This window comes from Mustelus asterias, unplaced genomic scaffold (genome assembly GCF_964213995.1).
Source record: "Mustelus asterias unplaced genomic scaffold, sMusAst1.hap1.1 HAP1_SCAFFOLD_3590, whole genome shotgun sequence".
In the NCBI taxonomy this organism is placed as follows: Eukaryota; Metazoa; Chordata; class Chondrichthyes; order Carcharhiniformes; family Triakidae; genus Mustelus; species Mustelus asterias.
In genome coordinates, this window is record NW_027593535.1 from 6,622 (window position 1) to 29,271 (window position 22,650).

At 51.3% G+C, this 22,650-nt stretch overlaps 2 protein-coding genes across 2 annotated transcripts; both read right to left on the reverse strand.

The window, feature by feature from the left end:
• Window positions 1-537: 537 nt before the first annotated feature.
• On the reverse strand, window positions 538-9,696 carry LOC144490675 (protein FAM50A-like). The gene is made up of 3 exons (XM_078208376.1): window positions 9,409-9,696; window positions 2,227-2,311; window positions 538-641 (listed from the first exon to the last, which is right to left on the reverse strand). Exons 1-3 carry the CDS (start codon window positions 9,517-9,519, stop codon window positions 538-540), a joined length of 300 nt encoding a protein of 99 aa, XP_078064502.1. The 5' UTR covers window positions 9,520-9,696.
• A 4,983-nt stretch (window positions 9,697-14,679) lies between these two features.
• LOC144490676 (rab GDP dissociation inhibitor alpha-like) lies at window positions 14,680-22,336 on the reverse strand (the record flags this gene model as incomplete). Its single annotated transcript, XM_078208377.1, has 4 exons — window positions 14,680-15,208; window positions 19,396-19,450; window positions 21,008-21,152; window positions 22,165-22,336. Coding segments are annotated over 4 exons (525 nt in total), but the record flags the coding sequence as incomplete, so codon positions are not given.
• Window positions 22,337-22,650: the final 314 nt, after the last annotated feature.

A 22,650-nucleotide genomic window follows, 5' to 3' on the forward strand; every position in this document is an offset into this window, starting at 1 on the left:
TCTCTCTCTCTGTCCCCTCGTCCTCTCTCTCCCTGTCCCCTCTCCCTCTCTCTCCCTGTCCCCTCTCCCTCTCTCTCTCTGTCCCCTCGCCCTCTCTCTCTCTGTCCCCTCGCCCTCTCTCTCTCTGTCCCCTCGCCCTCTCTCTCTCTCTGTCCCCTCGCCCTCTCTCTGTCCCCTCGCCCTCTCACTCTGACCCCTTGCTCTCTCTCTCTTTCTCTGTCCCCTCGCTCTCTGTCTCTCTCTCTCTCTGTCCCCTTCGCTCTCTCTCTCTCTGTCCCCTCACGCTCTCTCTCTCTCTCTCTCTGTCCCCTTGATCTCTGTCTCGCGCTCTCTGTCTCACTGTCTCTGTCTCGGTCTCTCTGTCCCCTCGCTCTCTCTTTCCCCTCTCTCTCTCTCTCTCTCTGTCCCCTCTTTCGCTCTCACTCTCTCCGTATTCTCCTGGTCTCCGCATCCTCCTCTGAGTTTGGGATGAGGTGATGTTTGGGGAGGAGGGATGTCAGATTAAACACAGCGGCAGAGAGCGGTCAAGGAGAATACTCACAGAAGCAGCTCCTTCGACTGCTCCTTCTTGGCGAGCTGCTTCTCTCGCTCCTTCACCAGTGCCTCCTGTTTGGCCTTCATGTCATTCAGGGTCACCAGACCTGTGGACACAACACCATCAGACAGGCATCAGAACACACTCTCTCTCTCTCTCTGTGACCCCGCTCTCTCTCTGTCCCCCCCCGCTCTCACTCGCTGTCCCCTCGCTCTCTCTCTGTCCCCCCGGTCTCTCTCGCAGTCACCCCGCTCTCTCTCTGCCCCCCCCACTCTCTCTCTGTCCCCCCGCTCTCTCTCTCTGTCACTCTGTCCCCTCGGTCTCATTCTTTCTGTCACTCTGTCCCCCACCTCTCTCTCTCCCTTTTCTCTGTTCTCTCCCTCTATCCCCTCCCTCATGAGAGTGTTAGACAGGGACAGTGTAGAGGGAGCTTCACTCTGTATCTAACCCCGTGCTGTACCTGTCCTGGGAGTGTTTGATGGGGACAGTGTAGAGGGAGCTTCACTCTGTATCTAACCCCGTGCTGTACCTGTCCTGGGAGTGTTTGATGGGGACAGTGTAGAGGGAGCTTCACTCTGTATCTAACCTCGTGCTGTACCTGTCCTGGGAGTGTTTGATGGGGACAGTGTAGAGGGAGCTTCACTCTGTATCTAACCCCGTGCTGTACCTGTCCTGGGAGTGTTTGATGGGGACAGTGTAGAGGGAGCTTCACTCTGTATCTAACCCCGTGCTGTACCTGTCCTGGGAGTGTTTGATGGGGACAGTGTAGAGGGAGCTTTACTCTGTATCTAACCCCGTGCTTACCTGTCCTGGGAGTGTTTGATGGGAACAGTTTAGAAGAACCTTTACTCTGTATCTAACCCGGTGCTGTCCCTGTCCTGGGAGTGTTTGATGGAGACAGTGTAGAGGGAGCTTTACTCTGTATTTTACCCCGTGCTGTACCTGTCCTGGGAGTGTTTGATGGGGACAGTGTAGAGGGAGTTTTACTCTGTATCTAACCCTGTGCTGTACCTGTCCTGGGAGTGTTTGATGGGGGACAGTGTAGAGGGAGCTTTACTCTGTCTCTAACCCTGTGCTGTACCTGTCCTGGGAGTGTTTGATGGGGGACAGTGTAGAGGGAGCTTTACTCTGTATCTAACCCCGTGCTGCACCTGTCCTGGGAGTGTTTGATGGTGACAGTGTAGAGGGAGCTTTACTCTGTATCTAACCCCGTGCTGTACCTGTCCTGGGAGTGTTTGATGGGGACAGTGTAGAGGGAGCTTTACTCTGTATCTAACCCCGTGCTGTACCTGTCCTGGGAGTGTTTGATGGAGACAGTGTAGAGGGAGCTTTACTCTGTCTCTAACCCCCGTGCTGTACCTGTCCTGGGAGTGTTTGATGGGGGACAGTGTAGAGGGAGCTTTACTCTGTATCTAACCCCGTGCTGTACCTGTCCTGGGAGTGTTTGATTGGGACAGTGTAGAGAGAGCTTTACTCTGTATCTAACCCCGTGCTGTCCCTGTCCTGGGAGTATTTGATGGGGGACAGTGTAGCGGGAGCTTTACTCTGTATCTAACCCCGTGCTGTCCCTGTCCTGGGAGTATTTGATGGGGGACAGTGTAGCGGGAGCTTTACTCTGTATCTAACCCCGTGCTGTACCTGTCCTGGGAGTGTTTGATAGGGACAGACAGCGTGTGTGTTCCTGGTCTTACCGACGGTGCTGGACTTGAGTTCTGCCTCCACCGCATCATAATGTGCCGAGAACTTCTTGTCGATATTCGACTTTACCAGGTTTTCCTGCAGGAACAAAGAAGAGAGATTAAAGAACAGTCACGCCATCAGAAACAGTTCCCCAATTACTTGCCCTCTCTTCCCCAAGGGTTGGAGCACGTTTCTGGAATGATCTGTCAACCTTTCACCCTGCTAACCCTAACCCAATCTTCACAGAGGAGCCCTGGAGGGTTGGCTTTCATACCCACCTGCAGGAGGCCATTCGGCCCAATATGCCAGTGCTCTTTGATGGGCTATCAATGCAACTACTTTATTGCTCCCACAATACCCCTGCTCATATCTCCCCTTCAAGTTCTGCACCAATCCCCTCCTTTTTCAGATGCTGAGTGGAGCTCTCCCAACAGGTTGGGTGTTGGGAGTGGACATTCCCCATTACCTCATGTCGGAGGTGCTCAGAACAAGCGGCTGTGGTGATAGCATCACTCCAGACTGGTCTTTTCCGGTTCAAGCTGGTTTATTGTCGGGCTCTTCTTCAGTGCTACTGACCTGCAAGAAGCTCTCCCCTCGCCAAGTCTTCCAGCTGTCCCGACTTATAGAATCCCTGCAGTGCAGGAGGCCATTCGACCCATCAAGCCCGCACCGACAGCAGTTCCACCCAGGCCCTATCCCTGCAACTCCCGTATTTACCCTACTTGTCCCCCTGACACTGAGGGTCAATTTAGCATTGTCAATCCACCTTACCCACACATCTTTCAGACTGTGGGAGGAAACCGGAGGAAACCCACAGAGACACATGCGGAGTCCACACAGTGACGCGAGCCGGGAATCGAACCCGGGTCCCTGGCGCTGTGAGGCAGCAGCGCTAACCACTGCGCCACCGTGCAATATTGGACAATCAATGTCACATGTTTAACTCACAAGTTAATGACCGTACACTGTGATTAACAGTACACTGACACGCTGTTTAAAAATAAGGAGTCGCCCAATTAAGACGGAGATGAGGAGGAATTTCTTTCTTCAGAGGGGAGTGAATCTGTGGAATTCTTTATCGCAGAGGCCGCAGAGGTTGGGTCGCTGAATACGTTCAAGGCCGAGATAGATAGATTTTTAATCAGTGAGGAAATCGAGGGGTTATGGAGGATAAGGTGGGAAAGTGGTGTCCAGGATTATCACATCAGATCAGGCACAAACTCGTTGAATGGGCGTTGCAGACACGATGGGCCGAATGGTCTACTTCTGCTCTAACGTCTTGTGGTCTCATCAGCAAGGAGGGGCTCACTGGTCAAGAAGTGTTGTACGTCTGTTGTCTGACCTCGTATGTGGAGAAACGTCTGTATCCGTAGGGAAGGAAAGGATCGGGAACAGGAAAAATAAGATGCCAAACATAGTGGAGGGGACTAGAACACATAGAAACATAGGTATAGAAGATAGGAGCAGGAGGAGGCCATTCGGCCCTTCGAGCCTGCTGCGCCATTCATCACGATCATGGCTGATCATCCAACTCAATAGCCTAATCCTGCTTTCTCCCCATAACCTTTGATCCCATTCTCCCCAAGTGCTATATCCAGCCGCCTCTTGAATACATTCAATGTTTTGACATCAACTGCTTCTTGTGGTAATGAATTCCACAGGCTCACCACTCTTTGGATGAAGAAATGTCTACTCATCTCCGTCCTAAATGGTCTACCCCGAATCCTCAGACTGTGACCCCTGGTTCTGGACTCCCCCCACCATCGGGAACATCATCCCTGCATCTACCCTGTCTAGTGCTGTTAGAATTTTATAAGTCTCCCCTCATTCATCTGAACTCCAGCAAAAACAATCCTAACCGAGTCAATCTCTCCTCATACATCAGTCCCACCATCCCCGGAATCAGCCTGGTAAACCTTCGCTGCACTCCCTCAAGAGCAAGAACATCCTTCCTCAGAAAAGGAGACCAAAACTGCACACAATACTCCAGGTGTAGCCTCACCAAGGCCCTGTATAATTGCAACAACACATCCCTGCTCCTGTACTCGAAACCTCTCGCGGTGAAGGCCAGCATACCATTTGCCTTCTTTACCGCCTGCTGCACCTGCATGCTTACCTTCAGCTGGGGTACGAGGACACCCAGGTCCCACTGCACACTCCCCTCTCCCAATCTACAGCCATTCAGGTAGTAACACAGCCCCGCTTTGCTCCATCCCTCACCTGCAACTGGCAGGGTGACATCCAACTGTACAACATGCGGTGTGTGATCATTTGCAGGCATAGAGCGTTATCCGCAAAGCTAATAGAATCTTATCATTTATCGCTTGGAGAATTGATTGCAAGAGCAGGGAGGTTATGCTTCAACAGAAACTGAAAAATGCAGACATTTTCTGTTCTTGTCTCAGATTCCAGCATCTGCATATTTTGTCTTTATCTTGGAGGTTATGCTTCAGTTGTACAGGGCATTGGTGAGACCACATCTGGAGTATTGTGTACAGTATCAGTGAGACCACATCTGGAGTTTTGTGTACAGTATGGATGAGACCACATCTGGAGTATTGTGTACAGTATCAGTGAGACCACATCTGGAGTATTGTGTACAGTATGGGTGAGACCACATCTGGAGTATTGTGTACAGTATGGGTGAGACCACATCTGGAGTATTGTGTACAGTGTCGGTGAGACCACATCTGGAGTATTGTGTACAGTATCAGTGAGACCACATCGGGAGTATTGTGTACAGTGTCGGTGAGACCACATCTGGAGTACTGTGTACAGTGTCGGTGAAACCACATCTGGAGTATTGTGTACAGTGTCGGTGAGACCACATCTGGAGTACTGTGTACAGTGTCGGTGAAACCACATCTGGAGTATTGTGTACAGTATGGGTGAGACCACATCTGGAGTATTGTGTACAGTACGGGGTCTCCTTATTTAAGGAAGGATGTGAATGTGTTGGGAGTGGTTGAGAGAAGGTTTCCCAGACCCATCCCTGGAATGGGTGGGTTGTCTGATGAGGAAAGGTCGGACAGGTTAGGCTTGTATCCGCTGCAGTTTAGAAGAGTAAGAGGCGACTCGATCCAAACCTTTCAGATCCTGAGGGGGTTTCTTGACAGGGTGGATGTGGAGAGGATATTTCCTCTTTCTAGAACTCGGTGTGGTTGGGGGGGGGGGGGGTTCGCCCATTGCAGACGGAGATGAGGAGAAATGATTTCTCTCAGAGGGGGCTGAGTCTCTGGAACTCTCTTCCTCGGACGGCGGGGAAGCAGAGTCTTGGAATCTTTTTAAGGCAGAGGTGGATAGATTCTGGATTAACGCTGAGGTGAAAGGTTATCGGGGGGTCGGCGGGAATGTGGGGTCGAGGTGACAATCAGATCAGACATGATCTTATTGAATGACAGAGCAGGCATGAGGGGCCGAGTGGCCTAAATGATATGAGTGTGAATCTGCTTTCAGGTAGAATATACAGTTGAGAACCAAGAGGAATACAGACGGTTCAGAGGGAGGTGAAAAAACACATTAGAGAAGCAAAGAGGGATGATGAGAAAAGACTGGCTGCCAACATAAAGGGGAGTCCCAAAGTCTTCGAGAGGCACATAAATAGTAACAGGGCGGCAAGAGGAGTCGGACCAATTAGGGACATAACAGAGGATTAACACATGGAGGCTAGGGGCATGGCTGAGATATTAAAATGAATATTGTGCACCTGTCTTTACCGAGGAGGTAGATGCCACCCAGGACACGGTGACAGACGAGGAAACTCTGTCCCGAGAAGGGTTCAAAATTGCTAAGGAGGAAGTGTTGAATAAACTGTCGATCCCGAAAGTTGACAAGACACCAGGACCGGATCAGATGCATCCCAGGATATTGAAGGAAGTGAGGATGGAAATCGCAGGGGCGCTGGCCATAACCTTCCAGTCTTCCTTAGACTCAGAGCACTGGAGAATTGCAGACATTACACCCTCGTTCGAAAAAAGATTGTAAGGATACACCCCAGTAATTACAGGCCAGTCAGTCTGACATCAGTGGTGGGGAAGCTTCTAGAAACAGTTATTCTGGATAGAATTAGTCAGCACGTGGAAAAGTGACAGTTGATTCGGAAGAGCCAGCATGGATTTCTAAAGAAGAAATCGGTTTAACTAATTTGCGAGGGCAGCACGGTGGCACAGTGTTTAGCACTGCTGCCTCTCAGTGCCAGGGACCCAGATTCACAGCTTAGGTCACTGTCTGTGTGGAGTCTGCACGTTCTCCCCGTGTCTGTGTGCGTTTCCTCCGGGTGCTCCGGTTTCCTCCCACACTCCAAAGATGTGCGGGTTCGGTTGATTGGGCATGCTAAATTCTCCCTAGTGTCAGGGGGAACTAGCAGGGTAAATGTGAGGGGGTTACAGGGATAGGGCCTGGGTGGGATTGTGGTTGTTACCGACTCAATGGGCCGAATTGTACTGTGGGGATTAGACATAGATTCTATGATTCTATGAATTAAGCATATAGTATCTTGGGCTTTATAACAGGGGCACAGAGTACAAGAGGAAGGAGGTTATGCTGAACTTATACAAGATACTAGTTAGATCTCAGCTAGAATACTGTATACAGTTCTGGGTGCCACACTATAGCAAGGATGTGAGCGCATTGGCTTAGAGTGCAGAAGAGGTTTACAAGAATGATTCCACGGGTGAGTAACTTCAGTTACGAGGATAGATTTGGAGAGGTTGGGACTGTTCTCCTTGGAGAGAAAGCTAAGAGGAGATTTGGTAGAGATGTTCAAAATCATGAGGGGTGGCTGGACAGAGTAGAGAGAGAAACTGTTCCCCCGCATAAAAGGATCGAGAACGAGTGGATTTAAAGCGATTTGCAAAAGAAGCAAATGCGGCATGAGGGAAAACTTTTTACACAGTGAGCGGTTCGGGTCTGGAACGCACTGCCTGGGAGTGTGGTGGAGGCAGATTCAGTGGTGGTGTCCAAGAGGGTGTAAGATGATTGTTTGAATAGGAACAATGCAAGGAAATTCATTCCAGAGCTTAGGGCCCCCAGGCAGCTGAAGGCACAGCATCAATGGCGGAGCGATGGGAATCGCGGGATGCTCGAGAGGCCGGAACTGGAGGAGTGCAGAGATCTTGGAGGGTTGCAGGTTACAGAGATAGGGAGGGTTATAGGGGCTAGAGGAGATTACAGAGATAGGGAGGGATGTAGGGGCTGGAGGAGATTACAGAGATAAAGAGGATTGTAGGGGCTGGAGGAGATGACAGAGATAGAATTAGAACCAAAGAATTCCTACATTGCAGGAGATCACTCGGCCCATTCTCCACCTTACCCAGGCTTTGTCTGTAACCCCATGCATTGTGACTGCGGGAGAAAGCCGGAGCACCTGGAGGAAACCCACACATACATGGGAGAACATGCAGACTCCACACATACTGTCACCCCAGGCCGTAATCGAACCCATGTCCCAGGAGCTGTGAGGCAGCAGTGCTAACTGCTATGCTGCCCTAACATGAGGGTGAGGTCATTTGGGTTTGGCCTCTTTTTAGGTCAAACCAAATAAACAAACTCAAATTAAATCAGGACAAAGTAAAAGGGGCAGCTCCCCAAAAGGAGGGGGGAACAGCCCGAACAAAAATCAAAGTACAAAGGAAACTTGAAAATATCAAATTAAAATGTGATTATCGGGGTTGATAACGCACCCCAACCCCTGCGGTGCCCAGCGGGCACGGAAAGCGTCAACCGCGCCCGTGGACACCGCATGCTCCCTCTCCAGGGACACCTGGCTGCGAACGTAGCCGCGGTAGAGGGGCAGACAGTCAGGATGGACGGCCCCCTCGATCGCCCGCTGCCTGGACCTGTAAATGGCGCGTTTCGCCAGGTCCAGGAGCAGGTTCACGAGGAGGTCGCCATCCCGACCCTCCCCTCTCCGCACCAGGTGTCATTTGGGTTTGGGTATAGGAAGAATTAATTTGTAAATTGATGATTCCTTTGGGACTTGTGCACAAGGTGTGGGCTGCAATACGTTTGCCGGTTGTACTGAGAGTGTGCAGTTGCTGGAGCTGTTTGACAAAGAACCAAGAAAATTACAGCACAGGAACAGGCCCTTCGGCCCTCCAAGCCTGCACTGACCATGCCACTGGTCTGAACTAAAACTCCCTACCCTTCCAGGGACCATATCCCTCTATTCCCATCCTATTCATGTCTTTGTCAAGATGCCCCTTGAAAGTCACTACCCGTATCTGCAAAAATCAATACAGCATTAATCTCGCCCCACCCCCACTACTGCCAACTCTTCCCCACAATAACCCCTCCTCCCCCCACAGTCACCTTTCAGAGAGAGAGAGAGCGAGAGAGAGAGTACATGGTCCCTTTAAGAGAAAGCACCACCACTTTAAGACAGGATGCAGTCCCTTTAAGAGAGAGCACAGTTGCTATAAAAAAAACAATGCATTCCCTTTAAGAGAGTGTGCACGGGTCCGGTAAGAGAGATCATGTGGTCCCTTTGAGAGAGAGCAGTTGGACCCTTTACGAGAGAATGCGTGGACCTTTAAGAGAGAGTGCATGGTCCCTTTATGAGAGCCATGATGTGGAGATGCCGTCATTGGATTGGGGTGCATAGTAAGAAGTCTCACAACACCAGGTTAAAGTCCAACAGGTTTATTTGGAATCACGAGCTTGCAGAACGCTGCTTCCTCACCTGATGAAGGAGCAGCACTCTGAAAGCTCATGATTCCAAATAAACCTGTTGGACTTTAACCTTTACGAGAGAGTGTGGACCCTTTAAGTGTGTGTGAGAGAGGTCCCTTTCAGAAAGAGCATGGGCCCTTTAAGGGTGTGCATGATCCCTTTAAGACAGCGGTGGTCCATTTGACAGTGTGTGCGGTCCTTTGAAGAGAGAACACATGGTCACTTTAAGGGAAAGTGCACGATCTCTTTAAGAGAGTGCATGGTCCCTTTAGGATGAAGAGTGCACATAGTCCCTTTAAGACAGCGAGTGCGGTCCCTTTCAGAGAGTGCATGGTCCCTTTAAGATGGAGAGTGTGCATAGTCCCTTGAAGACAGAGAGTGCGGTCCCTCTAACAAAGTGCAATGTTCGTTTAAGACGGAAAGCGCACATCGTCCCTTTAACATAGCGCGGTCCCTTTAAGAGAGTGAGCGGTCCCTTTAAGAGAGTGCGCGGTCCCTTTAAATCCGCCGCCATGTTGTCGGACCTCGGCTATTTTCTGTTTGAGTTGCTGCAGCTGCTCGCGCTGCTTCTCCCGTTTCTTCATCAGCTGCATGGCCCGGCCGGCCTCACTGGCCGCTCCTTTATACTGCGCCATCCCCTTACCGACAACCGCACCAAAACTTAATTTTGAAAGAAATAAAAAAGAAAAATGTTCTTCACGGGACTGCCGGAGAAACCGTCAAACTGAAGCGTCCACCACTCCGCGCAGCCGCACTCCAGCCGCGGCCTTTCCCCTCACACGGACTCCCCTCCCCTCCTTCCAGCTTTGTACGGCACTACGCAAGCGCATGATGCGTACGGAAAGACCTCTGCAGGGCACCGCGCAGGTATATTGACGACATGGTGGACGGAAAGACCTCAGAAGGGTTTTGCGCAGGCGTGTTGGCCGGTTGTGAGCGTCGTACGGCATTGCGCATTTGATCTAGTGTACGGAAATGGCCATTGAACGGCAATGCGCAGGCGCCTTCGTAGGGGGGCACAGCTGTAGCGGAAGGGCAGCACTCAGGCGCTTCCGGCTGGGGGGTAACGCAAACCGATGGCGCAGGCGTACAGGCAACACATCCTCCCTTACGGAACGCCTGCGCAGTGCCTGGCGAGAGAGGGGTGGAACAGAGCGCAGGCGCATTCGAGCACCTCTTGCTACAGTGCTGAGGAAGCCCTACAGTGTCAGAGGAGCTTTCTCTGACATAAGACGTTAAGAAGTCTCACACCAGGTTAAAGTCCAACAGGTTTATTTGGTAGCAAATGCCACGAGCTTTCGGAGCGCTGCTCCTTTGTCAGGTGGAGTGGGAGATGTGGTGTCGTGAAGGCCGCCTTGGAGAACGCTTACCCGAAGATCAGAGGCTGAATGCCCATGACTGCTGAAGTGTTCCCCCACAGGACGCCGAGCAGAAACTGATAGCCAAGTTCCGCACACATGAGGACGGCCTCAACCGGGATCTTGGGTTCATGTCACGCTATCTGTAACCCCCACAACTTGCCTGGGCCTGCAAAATCTCTCTAGCTGTCCTGTCTGGAGACAATACATATCTCTTTAACCTGTGCTTAACCCTCTCTCCACTCACATTGTCTGTACCTTTAAGACTTGATTAGCATTCCAATCATTATTCTGTAAATTGAGTTTGTGTCTCTGTATGCCCGGTTTGTGAGCACATCTCCCACTCCACCTGATGAAGGAGCAGCGCTCCAAAAGCTAGTGGCATTCGCTACCAAATAAATCTGTTGGACTTTAACCTGGTGTTGTTCTTACTTCTCACTGCGTTTACCCCAGTCCAACACCAGCATCTCCACAGCATAAACCACAGGTCCCATCACCACTGCCCTCCACGATGGGGGCAAAAAATTCCCACTCTTGGAAGAGCGAGCGAGAGGAGGAAAGAAGTCCTGACAGCCCCCCACTATTTATCCCTCCAGCAACAAATTCTTGCTGTGCAGAAATTACCATTGCCACATGTCCCACCTACTGTGATGATTCAAGTTCCCCCTCCGAGCCCCCTCCCACCCACACCATCCCGACTTAGAAACATAGAAAAACTACAGCACAAACAGGCCCTTCGGCCCACAAGTTGTGCCGAACACATCCCTACCTTCTAGGCCTACCTATAACCCTCCATCCTATTAAGCTCCATGTACTCATCCAGGAGTCTCTTAAAAGACCCTATTGAGTTTGCCTCCACCACCACTGACGGCAGCCAATTCCACTCGCCCACCACCCTCTGAGTGAAAAACCTACCCCGAACATCTCCCCTGTACCTACTCCCCAGCACCTTAAACCTGTGTCCTCTCGTAGCAGCCATTTCCACCCTGGGAAAAAGCCTCTGAGTCCACCCGATCTATGCCTCTCAACATCTTATATACCTCTATTAGGTCTCCTCTCATCCTTCGTCTCTCCAAGGAGAAAAGACCGAGCTCCCTCAACCTATCCTCATAAGGCATGCCACTCAATCCAGGCAAAATCCTTGTAAATCTCCTCTGCACCCTTTCAATCTTTTCCACATCCTTCCTATAGTGAGGCGACCAGAACTGAGCACAGGACTCCAAGTGGGGTCTGACGAGGGTCTTATATAGCTGCATCATTATCCCCGGATTCCTAAACTCAATCCCTCGATTGATAAAGGCCAGCACACCATACGCCTTCTTAACCACCACCTCCACCTGCGGGGCCGATTTTAGATTCCTATGGACCCGGACCCCAAGGTCCTTCTGATCCTCTACAGTACTAAGAGTCTTTCCCTTTGTATTGTACTCCTTCATCCCATTTGACCTGCCAAAATGGACCACTACGCATTTATCTGGGTTGAAGTCCATCTGCCACTTGTCCGCCCAGTCTTGCATCCTATCTATGTCCCTCTGTAACTTCTGACATGCTGAGTATTCTTGAGCATACTAAACCTCTCTAAATGCTCATATATCCTGTCCCTCAGGATCTTCTCCATCAGCTTACCAACCACTGAGGTTAGACTCACCGGTCGGTAATTTCCTGGGCTATCCCTATTCCCCTTCTTGAAAATAGGAACCACATCCGCAATCCTCCGGCACCTCTCCCGTCTCCATCGACGACGCAAAGATCATCGCCAGAGGCTCTGCAATCTCTTCCCTCGCCTCCCACAGTAACCTGGGGTACATCCCATCCGGACCCGGCGACTTATCTATCTTGATGCCATTCAAAGATTCCAGCACAACCTCTTTCTTAAAGTCCACATACTCAATCTTTTCAGTCCACCGCACGCCCGCAGTACATCCACCTAGGTCCTTGCAAATATATCAGCCAATCCTTCAAAATCCTGGAGCTCCCTCCCTAACAGCGCTGTGGGTGTACCTACACCACACAGGACTGCAGCGGGTTCAAGATGGCAGCTCACCCACCACCATCTCAAGGGGCAATTAGGGATGGGAGATTAATGCTAGAATAGTCAGTGATGCCCACATCTCCATGAATAAAGTCCTGTAAAAAGCCTGACCCCCAGAGGGACCTAGGTGTGCAAGTCCACAAATCCTTGAAGGTGGCAGCACAGGTGGAGAAGGTGGTGAAGAAGGCATATGGTATGCTTGCCTTTATAGGACGGGGTATAGAGTATAAAAGCTGGAGTCTGATGATGCAGCTGTATAGAACGCTGGTTAGGCCACATTTGGAGCACTGCGTCCAGTTCTGGTCGCCGCACTACCAGAAGGACGTGGAGGCTTTAGAGAGAGTGCAGAGAAGGTTTACCAGGATGTTGCCTGGTGTGGAGGGTCTTAGCTACGAGGAGAGAGTGGGTAAACTGGGCTTGTTCTCCCTGGAAAGACGGAGAATGAGGGGAGACCTCATACAAAATTATGAGGGGTATAGATAGGGTGAACAGTGGGAAGCTTTTTCCCAGGTCGGAGGTGACGATCACGAGGGGTCACGGGCTCAAGGTGAGAGGGGCGAAGTATAACTCAGATATCAGAGAGATGTTTTTTTTACACAGAGGGTGGTGGGGGCCTGGAACGCGCTGCCAAGTAGGGTGGTGGAGGCAGGCACGCTGACATCGTTTAAGACTTACCTGGATAGTCACATGAGCAGCCTGGGAATGGAGGGATGCAAACGAATGGTCTAGTTGGACCAATGAGCGGCACAGGCTTGGAGGGCCGAAGGGCCTGTTTCCTGTGCTGTACTGTTCTTCGTTCACCATCTTCAAGGCACGAGTCAGGAGTGTGATGGAATATTCTCCCACTCGCCTGGATGAGCGCGGCTCCAACAACACTCGAGAAGCTCGACACCATCCGGGACAAAGCAGTTCATGTTTGATTGGCACCACATTCACTCCCTCCACCACAAGTGTACCGTCTACAAGATGCACCGCAGCGACTCACTCATTTGACAGCACCGCCCAAACCCGCCATCTCTATCCTCTAGAAGGACAAGGGCAGCAGACGCCATGGGGAATGCCCACGGCCTGCAAGTTCCCCCCTCCGAGCCACCCACATACACCAACCCGACTTGGAAATATATCGGCCGTTCCCTCACTGGCTGGGTCAAAATCCTGGAACTCCCTCCCTAACAGCACTAAAGAACAAAGAAAATTACAGCACAGGAACAGGCCCTTCGGCCCTCCAAGCCTGCACTGACCATGCTGCCCGACTCAACTAAAACCCCCTACCCTTCCAGGGACCATATCCCTCTATTCCCATCCTAGTTTTAAGTTTATTTATTATTAGTCACAAGTAGGCTTACATTAACACTGGTTTTCCTATCATAGAAAGGATATTATTAAACTAGAAAAGTGCAGAAAGGATTTACTAGGATGCTACCGGGACTTGATGGTTTGAGTTATCAGGAGAGGCCGAATAGACTGGGACCTTTTCCTCTGGAGCGTAGGAGGCTGAGGGGTGATCTTATAGAGGTCTATAAAATAATGAGGGGCACAGATCAGCGAGATAGTCGATATCTTTTCCCCAAAGGTAGGGGAATCTAAAACTAGAGGGCATAGGTTTGAGGGGAGAGGGGGGAGATACAAAAGGGTTCAGAGGGGCAATTTTTTCACACAGAGGGTGGTGAGTGTCTGGAACAAGCTGCCAGAGGTAGTAGTACAGGTGGGTACAATTTTGTCTTTTAAAAAGCATTTAGATAGTTACATGGGTAAGATGGGTATAGAGGGATATGGGCCAAATGTGGGCAATTGGGACTAGCTTAGGGGTTTTAATTAAGGGCGGCATGGACAAGTTGGGCCGAAGGGCCTGTTTCCATGCTGTAAACCTCTGACTCTATAACACTGCAATGAAGTTACTGTGCAAATCCCCTAGTTGCCAGACTCCGGTGCCTGTTCGGGTACACAGAGGGAGAATTTAGCACGGCCAACGCACCCTAACCAGCAGGAAACCGGAGCACCCAGAGGAAACCCACGCCGACACGGGGAGAAGGTGCAGACTCCACACAGACAGTGACCCAAGGCCAGGAATCGAACCCGGGTCCCTAGTGTTGTGAGGCAGGAGTGCTAACCCACTGAGCCACCGTGCCGCCCCTGTGGCTGTACCTACACCGCACGGGACTGCAACGGGGTTCAAGATGGCGGCTCTCCCACCAACTTCTCAAAGGGGGGGCAATTAGGCCACCACCTTCTCAAGGCGGGGGGGGGGGGGGGGGGGGAGACAATTAGGGATGGGAGGGGGTTAAATGCTGGGACCAGCCGGCCACGCCCGCATCCCGGGGATGAATTAAAACACAAATGGACAACCGGTTTTGGGGATTCTGACGCTGAGAGAGAGAGAGAGAGAGGGAGACGGACAACAAGAGTGACAGACAGGATGTTTGATGTCTTTATTTGAGTCCTTTTAGCAGTTACCTGGTTAGCTGCCTTGACAGGGAAACAGGAGCACACATTTCCTTTTTATTTTTGAAACCCAATTAATTCTCGCGCAATTGCCCCTCCAACACGTGGCACTCGCGGGGTGGGGGGGGGGAAGGGAAGGGAGGAGGACATCCCGGTGACAACTGTTCAAAGTATTTGACTTTGTGAGGCGACCAGCCCGCTCATTTATATTATCGGAGGAATGTTAAGACGGAAAGGGAGGGGGGGTGGAGAGAGAGAGAGAGAGGAGGAGGAGGAGGGGGGGGTCTGTGCACGGGCAGGGTGAACCTCATTGGCCATCGCTCCGGCGAGCCGCTCCCGCTACTGCTCGTCCTCGCCGAAGACATCGTTCTGTTTGCGCTTCATGTTCTCGAAGTCGAAGTCAGTCCCCGTCATGCGTTTGTAGATGTCCTTGATGTCGTTGCAGGTCGTCTCAAAGTGGGTGGTAGCGTCATAAGAGCGGGACACAAAGACCTGGGGAGGGGCAGAAAGGGGGGGGTCGAGAGGTGAACATCACATCAGAGAGATTTTCAAAAAAGAGGCAATGTCAAACTAGCATGGCCATGGGAGGCCATTCAGCCCCTCTGGAGCCTGTTACACAGGAACAGGAGGAGGTCCATTCAGCCCCTCTGGAGCCTGTTACACAGGAACAGGAGGAGGTCCATTCAGCCCCTCTGGAGCCTGTTACACAGGAACAGGAGGAGGTCCATTCAGCCCCTCTCTCTCTCTCGAGCCTGTTACACAGGAACAGGAGGCGGCCATTCAGCCCCTCTCTCTCGAGCCTGTTACACAGAAACAGGAGGGAGGCCATTCAGCCCCTCTCGAGCCTGTTACACAGGAACAGGAGGAGGCCCATTGAGCCCCTCTGGAGCCTGTTACACAGGAACAGGAGGGAAGCCATTCAGCCCCTCTCGAGCCTGTTACACAGGAACAGGAGGAGGCCCATTCAGCCCCTCTGGAGCCTGTTACACAGGAACAGGAGGAGGTCCATTCAGTCCCTCTCTCTCAAGTCTGTTACACAGGAACAGGAGGCGGCCATTCAGCCCCTCTCTCTCAAGCCTGTTACACAGGAACAGGAGCAAGCCCATTCAGCCCCTCTCAAGCCTGCTACCCCATTCTATAAGATTTTATCTGATCCGATTGTGGCCTCAACGGCACTTTCCTGTCTGGTCACCCCCCCCCCCCCCCCTCCCCCCGTCGAACAGAAATCTGTGTAACTCGGCCTCGAATATATTCAATGAGCCGCAGCCCCCACTGCTGTCTGCCTCCAGGGCAGGCTTCACGGATATAGGGATGTCATGAGATGAGATTCCGATTCACTTCCTGTACCCAGTGGTGCACGAAGCCAGACTTCTGTCTTGTTTCCATAGCTTAGTACCTCCCGGGACAGGTCAGTAGTCTGTCACCCAGGGGTTTCTACGGATTCCTGCAGCCCCTACAACTCTCCCTATCTCTGTAACCTCCTCCAACCGCCCCACCCCCCCCCCCCCCCCCCCCATCTCTGTAACCTCCTCCAGCCCCTACAGCCTCCTCTCTGTCTCTCGCTCCTTTAAGAACCATAGAAAATTTACAGCTCAGAAACAGGCCTTTTGGCCCTTCTTGTCTGTGCCGAACCATTTTTTGTCTAGTCCCACTGACCTGCACTTGGACCATATCCCTCCACACCCCTCTCATCCATGAACCCGTCCAAGTTTTTCTTAAATGTTAAAAGTGATCCCGCATTTACCACTTTATCCGGCAGCTCATTCCACACTCCCACCACTCTCTGCGTGAAGAAGCCCCCCCTAATATTCCCTTGAAATTTTTCTCCTTTCACCCTTAACCCATGCCCTCTGGTTTTTCTCTCCCCTAGCCTCAGTGGAAAAAGCCTGCTTGCATTCACTCTATCTATACCCATCAAAATCTTATACACCTCTATCAAATCTCCCCTCAATCTTCAACGCTCCAGGGAATAAAGTACCAACCTATTCAATCTCTCTCTGTAACTCAGCTTCTCAAGTCCCGGCAACATCCTTGTGAACCTTCTCTGCACTCTTTCAACCTTATTTACATCCTTCCTGTAACTAGGTGACCAAAACTGTACACAATACTCCAAATTCGGCCTCACCAATGCCTTATATAACCTTACCATAACACTCCAACTTTTATACTCGATACTCCGATTTATAAAGGCCAATGTACCAAAGGCACTCTTTACGACCTTATCCACCTGTGACGTCACTTTTAGGGAACTCTGTACCTGTATTCCCAGATCCCTCTGTTCAACTGCACTCTTCAGAGTCCTACCATTTACCCTGTACGTTCTTCTTTGGTTTGTCCTTCCAAAGTGCAATATCTCACACTTGTCTGCGTTAAATTCCATTTGCCATTTTTCAGCCCATTTTTCTAGTTGGTCCAAATCCCTCTGCAAGCTTTGAAAACCTTCCTCACTGTCCACTACACCTCCAATCTTTGTATCATCAGCAAACTTGCTGATCCAATTGACCACATTATCATCCAGATCATTGATATAGATGACAAACAACAATGGACCCAACACCGATCCCTGCGGCACACCACTAGTCACAGGCCTCCACTCAGAGAAGCAATCCTCCACAACCACTCTCTGGCTTCTTCCATTGAGCCAGTGTCTAATCCAATTTACTACCTCCCCATGTATACCTAGCGACTGAACCTTCCTAACTAACCTCCCATGAGGGACCTTGTCAAAGGCCTTGCTGAAATCCAGGTAGACAACAAGTTTGCCCTTCATCCACTTTCCTGGTAACCTCCTCGAAACTCTAATAGATTGGTCAAACATGACTTACCACGCATAAAGCCATGTTGACTCTCCCAGTAAGTCCCTGTCTATCCAAATATTTGTAGATCCTATCCCTTATCACACCTTCCAATAACTTGCCCACCACCGACGTCAAACTTACTGGCCGATAATTTCCCGGATTTCTTTTGGAACCTTTTTTAAACAACGGAACAACATGAGCCACCCTCCAATCATCCGGCACCTCCCCCGTGAATACTGACATTTTAAATATGTCTGCCAGGCCCCTGCAAGTTCAACACTAGCTTCCCTCAAGGTCCATGGGAACACCCTGTCTGGTCCTGGGGATTTATCCACTCTGATTTGCCTCAAGACAGCGAGCACCTCCTCCCCTTTAATCTGTAAAGGTTCCATGACCTCCCTACCAGTTTGCCCTACTTCCGTAGACTCCATGCCGTTTCCTCAGTAAATATGGATGCAAAAAAACCATTTAGTGTCTCCCCCATCTCTTTTGGTTCCATACACAGTCTACCACTCTGGTCTTCAAGAGGACCAATTTTGGACCAAGATGTTCCTTAAAAAAACCCAATGTTTTTGACCGAGCTTTTGGTTGCCTGTTCCCTACTACCACGTTCTGAGGCTCGGCCATTAAAGATTGCTTTGTAATGCTGCCACAAAATTGGGATGTTTTAGCGGGTTTAAAGACGCTATATAAATGTAGGTGGCTGTTGTTGAACATCAGTCCTCGGCCCTGACGTGGACTGCTGGCACCATCCTGTGGTCATGCAGAGTACTGCAGCAGCATTCGGAACAGCATTACAGAATCTTTGGAATGGAAATCTCAGAATAGCACAGAGGGAGGCCGTTCGGCCCATTGGGTTCATGTCCCCCCCCCACACTCTGTAGTCCTGAAAATCTAATTTCCTCTCGAAATCCTTCACCACCTCCCCTCGCAGGCAGCAGGTTCCAGCTTGTAACGCCGGCTACGTTAAAAAACACTCTTCCTCGGACTCCTTACCACCCCCTCCCACCATCTCCCCCCCCCCCCCCCCCCCCCCCCCACCCCCACAACATCGGGTCTGCACCGAACACAATCCCACTCAGATCCTATCCCCATAACTCCATGCGTTTACCCTAGCTAGTCCCCCTGACACTAGGGCAATTTAGCGTGGCCAATCCACCTAACCTGCACATCTTTGGACTGTGGGAGGAAACCGGAGCACCCGGAGGAAACCCACGCAGACACGGGGAGAACGTGTAAACTCCACATAGTGACCCGAGGCCGGGAATGGAACCCGGGTCCCTGGCGCTGTGAGGCAGCAGTGCTAACCACTGTGCTGCCCAAGTGGCGTCGGTAGTCATTTGAAGAGGCGCTTAATGCTGGCCCTGCTCGTAACACCCTACATCGAGAGAAAACACCCCCTTCTGTTCAATCCACTCAGTTCAGACCCATCACCCCAAGAATTTTGTGAACTTCAGTAAAAAATCTCCCCTCAGTCTCCTTGCAAAGATGACAGTGCCAGCCCGTTTGATCTTTCTATATGGGTAAAATTATCCGTGGGTGGAAACAGCCTGGTAAATTCCCTCCACACAGTTACGGAGAAGTGGATTCAGTACCCTAGCTGCAACCTGATGAGTGTTTTCAGAGTAACCTTCCCGACTGCTCTCTTCTGAACCTTTGAAACACAGCGACGGGACGCCACAGGTATCGAGGATCCACCCCGGTGTCCACACTAACCCAGCTCCACCTCTCCCGTGCCCACCCCCCCCCCCACGCTAGTGCCGAGGGAGCGACGCGCCGCCTCAGACACCAAGCAGACAGACAGAGAGAGAGGGGGGGGGGGAACGGGCGAGAGGAAGACTGGACCCGATCGCTGGCAGAACGGCCCTGGGACCTACTCACCTGGCTTTCTGTCCCGTCTTCTATTGGCTCGTACAGGTCGCTAATGGCGACGAACCTGGAGAAAGTGGGGACAGGGTGGAGGAGGGGGGGGGGGGAGAGAAACGTTCGCAGGTTAGTGGAAATGTTTACGGCTGTGCACCTGCATCGTCGTCCCAATCCCGAGTGTTGTGAAGTGGAGTTAGTGAAGTGTGGTCCCTTTAACAGCTGGTTTTGTGTTCAGTGCGTGGACGTTTAAAATGCAGGTACACAGGGTACACAGAGTGCAGCATTAGTAACGAGGACCAAGCATCGGGATTGCCTTGGTAACAGGCTTTGCGGGTTTTTGAATTTTGACAGCCTATCGGTTTAAAGAAGACACTCAGCTCTCAGGAACCTATCAAATTTGAGTTTGCTGTTGTTGACAACGTCAGACCAATCCTGGTGTAACACAGAAACCCTACAGTACAGAAAGAGGCCATTCGGCCCATCGAGTCTGCACCGACCACAATCCCACCCAGGCCCTACCCCCATATCCCCACATATTTACCCACTAATCCCTCTAACCTACGCATCTCAGGACACTAAGGGGCAATTTTTAGCATGGCCAATCAACCTAACCCGCACACCTTCAGACTGTGGGAGGAAACCGGAGCACCCGGAGGAAACCCCACGCAGACACGAGGAGAATGTGCAGACTCCACACAGACAGTGACCCGAGCCGGGAATCGAACCCAGGTCCCTGGAGCTGTGAAGCAGCAGTGCTAACCACTGTGCTACCGTGTCGCCCGTGGTGTAGGAAAGTTGATTAGGTCATCACAGTCGTAAAGAGGAACTCAACTGCCTGCCTGCAGTTCAACCGAAGAGCTGCCACCTCCCAACACCTAGAGAGGGAAGAACTGTTCGCTACTAGCTAAAAAAAAAAATCTAAGAGAACTACGAAGGATACCAAAATCAGAAAGAGCTTACAGACAGCGGAATCGACAGAACTCCAAAGTTTTTCCAAAGCCAAAACACCTGGTTGTATTTTTTTTGAGTGACTAAATTTCTATTATTAGTTTTTTGGATAATGAATGATCCTTGTATTTATTTGAACAGCATTCCAGTATCATCTCACTTTAATCGATATGTTACTTGTTTAGTTAAAGCTCCCGGTTAATTAAATAAATAACTTGTTAATTATTCACCAAGAGTGAGTGTCAGGTCTTTCTGGTAATGAACCTCTAAATGTTAATGGAGGAACAGTTCACACTTATAAAGAGAGACTGCTCATGGGTGTAGGGGCATTGTTTAATTCATTACCTCAAACACTTATAAAGAGAGACCGCTGGCATATTGACAGACATATTGCTGCGTTCTGTGACTAAACCCGCTATCAACAAATGATTGACAGGACATTAAACTGCCCCCAAGACGGCCCTGGCAAACCCCTTCAGCTGAGTTCAAGGCCGCTCCTCACCATCACCTTCTGAAGGGGGCAACTGGCAGGGGAAAAACAGACAGTAACTGCCAAGCGAGGCAGCCACATCCGGGGCTGAAGTGAGGGAGAATGTGTGGCTCAGCGTCCCGTGATCCCCCCCCCCCCCCGGCGGCGAAGCTCTCTCTGTTCAGCACCCACCCCGGCGCAGACACTTACTTCTGATCCACGGGTTCCAGAAGCTCCAAAGCCGGCTCGATCTCTTTCTCTGGCTCCACCGTCTCCACCGTGGTGCTGACGATGGCGATGTACTTGCCCTGGGCAGCAATGTTGTGAGCGTAGGAGATCAGGCAGACGTAAATATCTGGAGGGGGTAGAAACACACACACACACACACATCAGGGTGGTCTCGGGTGGGAGGCAAGAACAGCTCGTGTCACCAGCTTCCAGTCCCTGCCCCGGAGGCCACAAACCCCTGCCCCGGAGGCCACAAACCCCTGCCCCAAGCCGCATCCCTACCTCCACACCCTCACTCCCAGCGGATTTCACAGTAACTTCATTGCAGTGTTAATGCAAGCTTACTTGTGACACTAATAAGTAAACTTAAAACTTAATTTACAGAGCCAGGCCATTCGGCCCCTCTGCTCCATGGTGTTTCTGCCCCAAACCAACCTCCCTACACAGTGCAGAAGGAGGCCATTCGGCCCATTGAGTCTGCACTGACCACAATCCCACCTCGGCCCCTATTCCTGTAACCCCACATATTTACCCTGCTAACCTCCCGACACTCGGGGTAATTTAGCACGGCCAATGCACCCTAACCCGCACATCTTTGGGCTGTGGGAGGAAACCGGAGCGCTCGGAGGAAACCCACGCAGACACGGGGAGAACGTGCCAGCATCTCAAACGTGACCGGGCCACAAATCTTCGACACTCAAAATTGAACTGGGTTCGATTCCCGGCTCGGGTCACTGTCTGTGTGGAGTTTACACCTTCTCCCCGTGTCTGCGTGGGTTTCCTCCGGGTGCCCCGGTTTCCTCCCACAGTCCAAAGATGTGCAGGTTAGGTGGATTGGCCACGCTAAATTGACCCTTAGTGTCAGGGGGACTATCTAGGGAAAATGTGTGGGGTTATTGGGTTAGGGCCCGAGTGGGATTGTGGTCGGTGCAGACTCGATGGGCCGAATGGCCCCTCCTTCTGCACTGTAGAGATTCTATGATCCCCAGAGGGTCACAGCACTTGGAGCTCAGCCCGGCTGCGCGACCCCTGCTCGCGCTTCCCACCGCGGGTGCAGCGGGTCTCCGTGTGGAGGACCCAAGTCTTGGCCCCGCGAGCAAATGCGGGGCCCCCCGCTTCCCCACGTCCCCCCTCCTCACCTGATTTTCTGTTGACCTGGTTCTGAGGGATGATGATCTGGCAGGAGTTGGCGTCGTTGGTCTGCTTGATGGGATGGCTCAGGATGCAGATGACCCGGATAACCTGCCCGACCTTCTGCACGCGCTCCGCAACGTAGCTGGGGTCGCAGATCAGCTGCTTACAGCGAGCAACCTGCGAGCAGGAAGGGGATTAAATACAAAAATAACTAGAGCAATTGTGGTCGGTGCAGACTCGATGGGCCGAATGGCCTCCTCCTGCACTGTAGGGTTTCTATGATTTCTATGAATTTAAACAACACCCTTCCATCAGAAACATCTCGACTTCCGTGTGATGACACTGTGCCTTTCAGAAATCTAATTTTAGCATCTTTCTTGCGCGGGGTATGTTTGAAATTCAGCTGTTTTATATGGTGCCGATATGTCTGCACCAGGCATGCTTATAATGCAGACTCATAATTGATCTGAGATAATGGGGGTATATGTTTT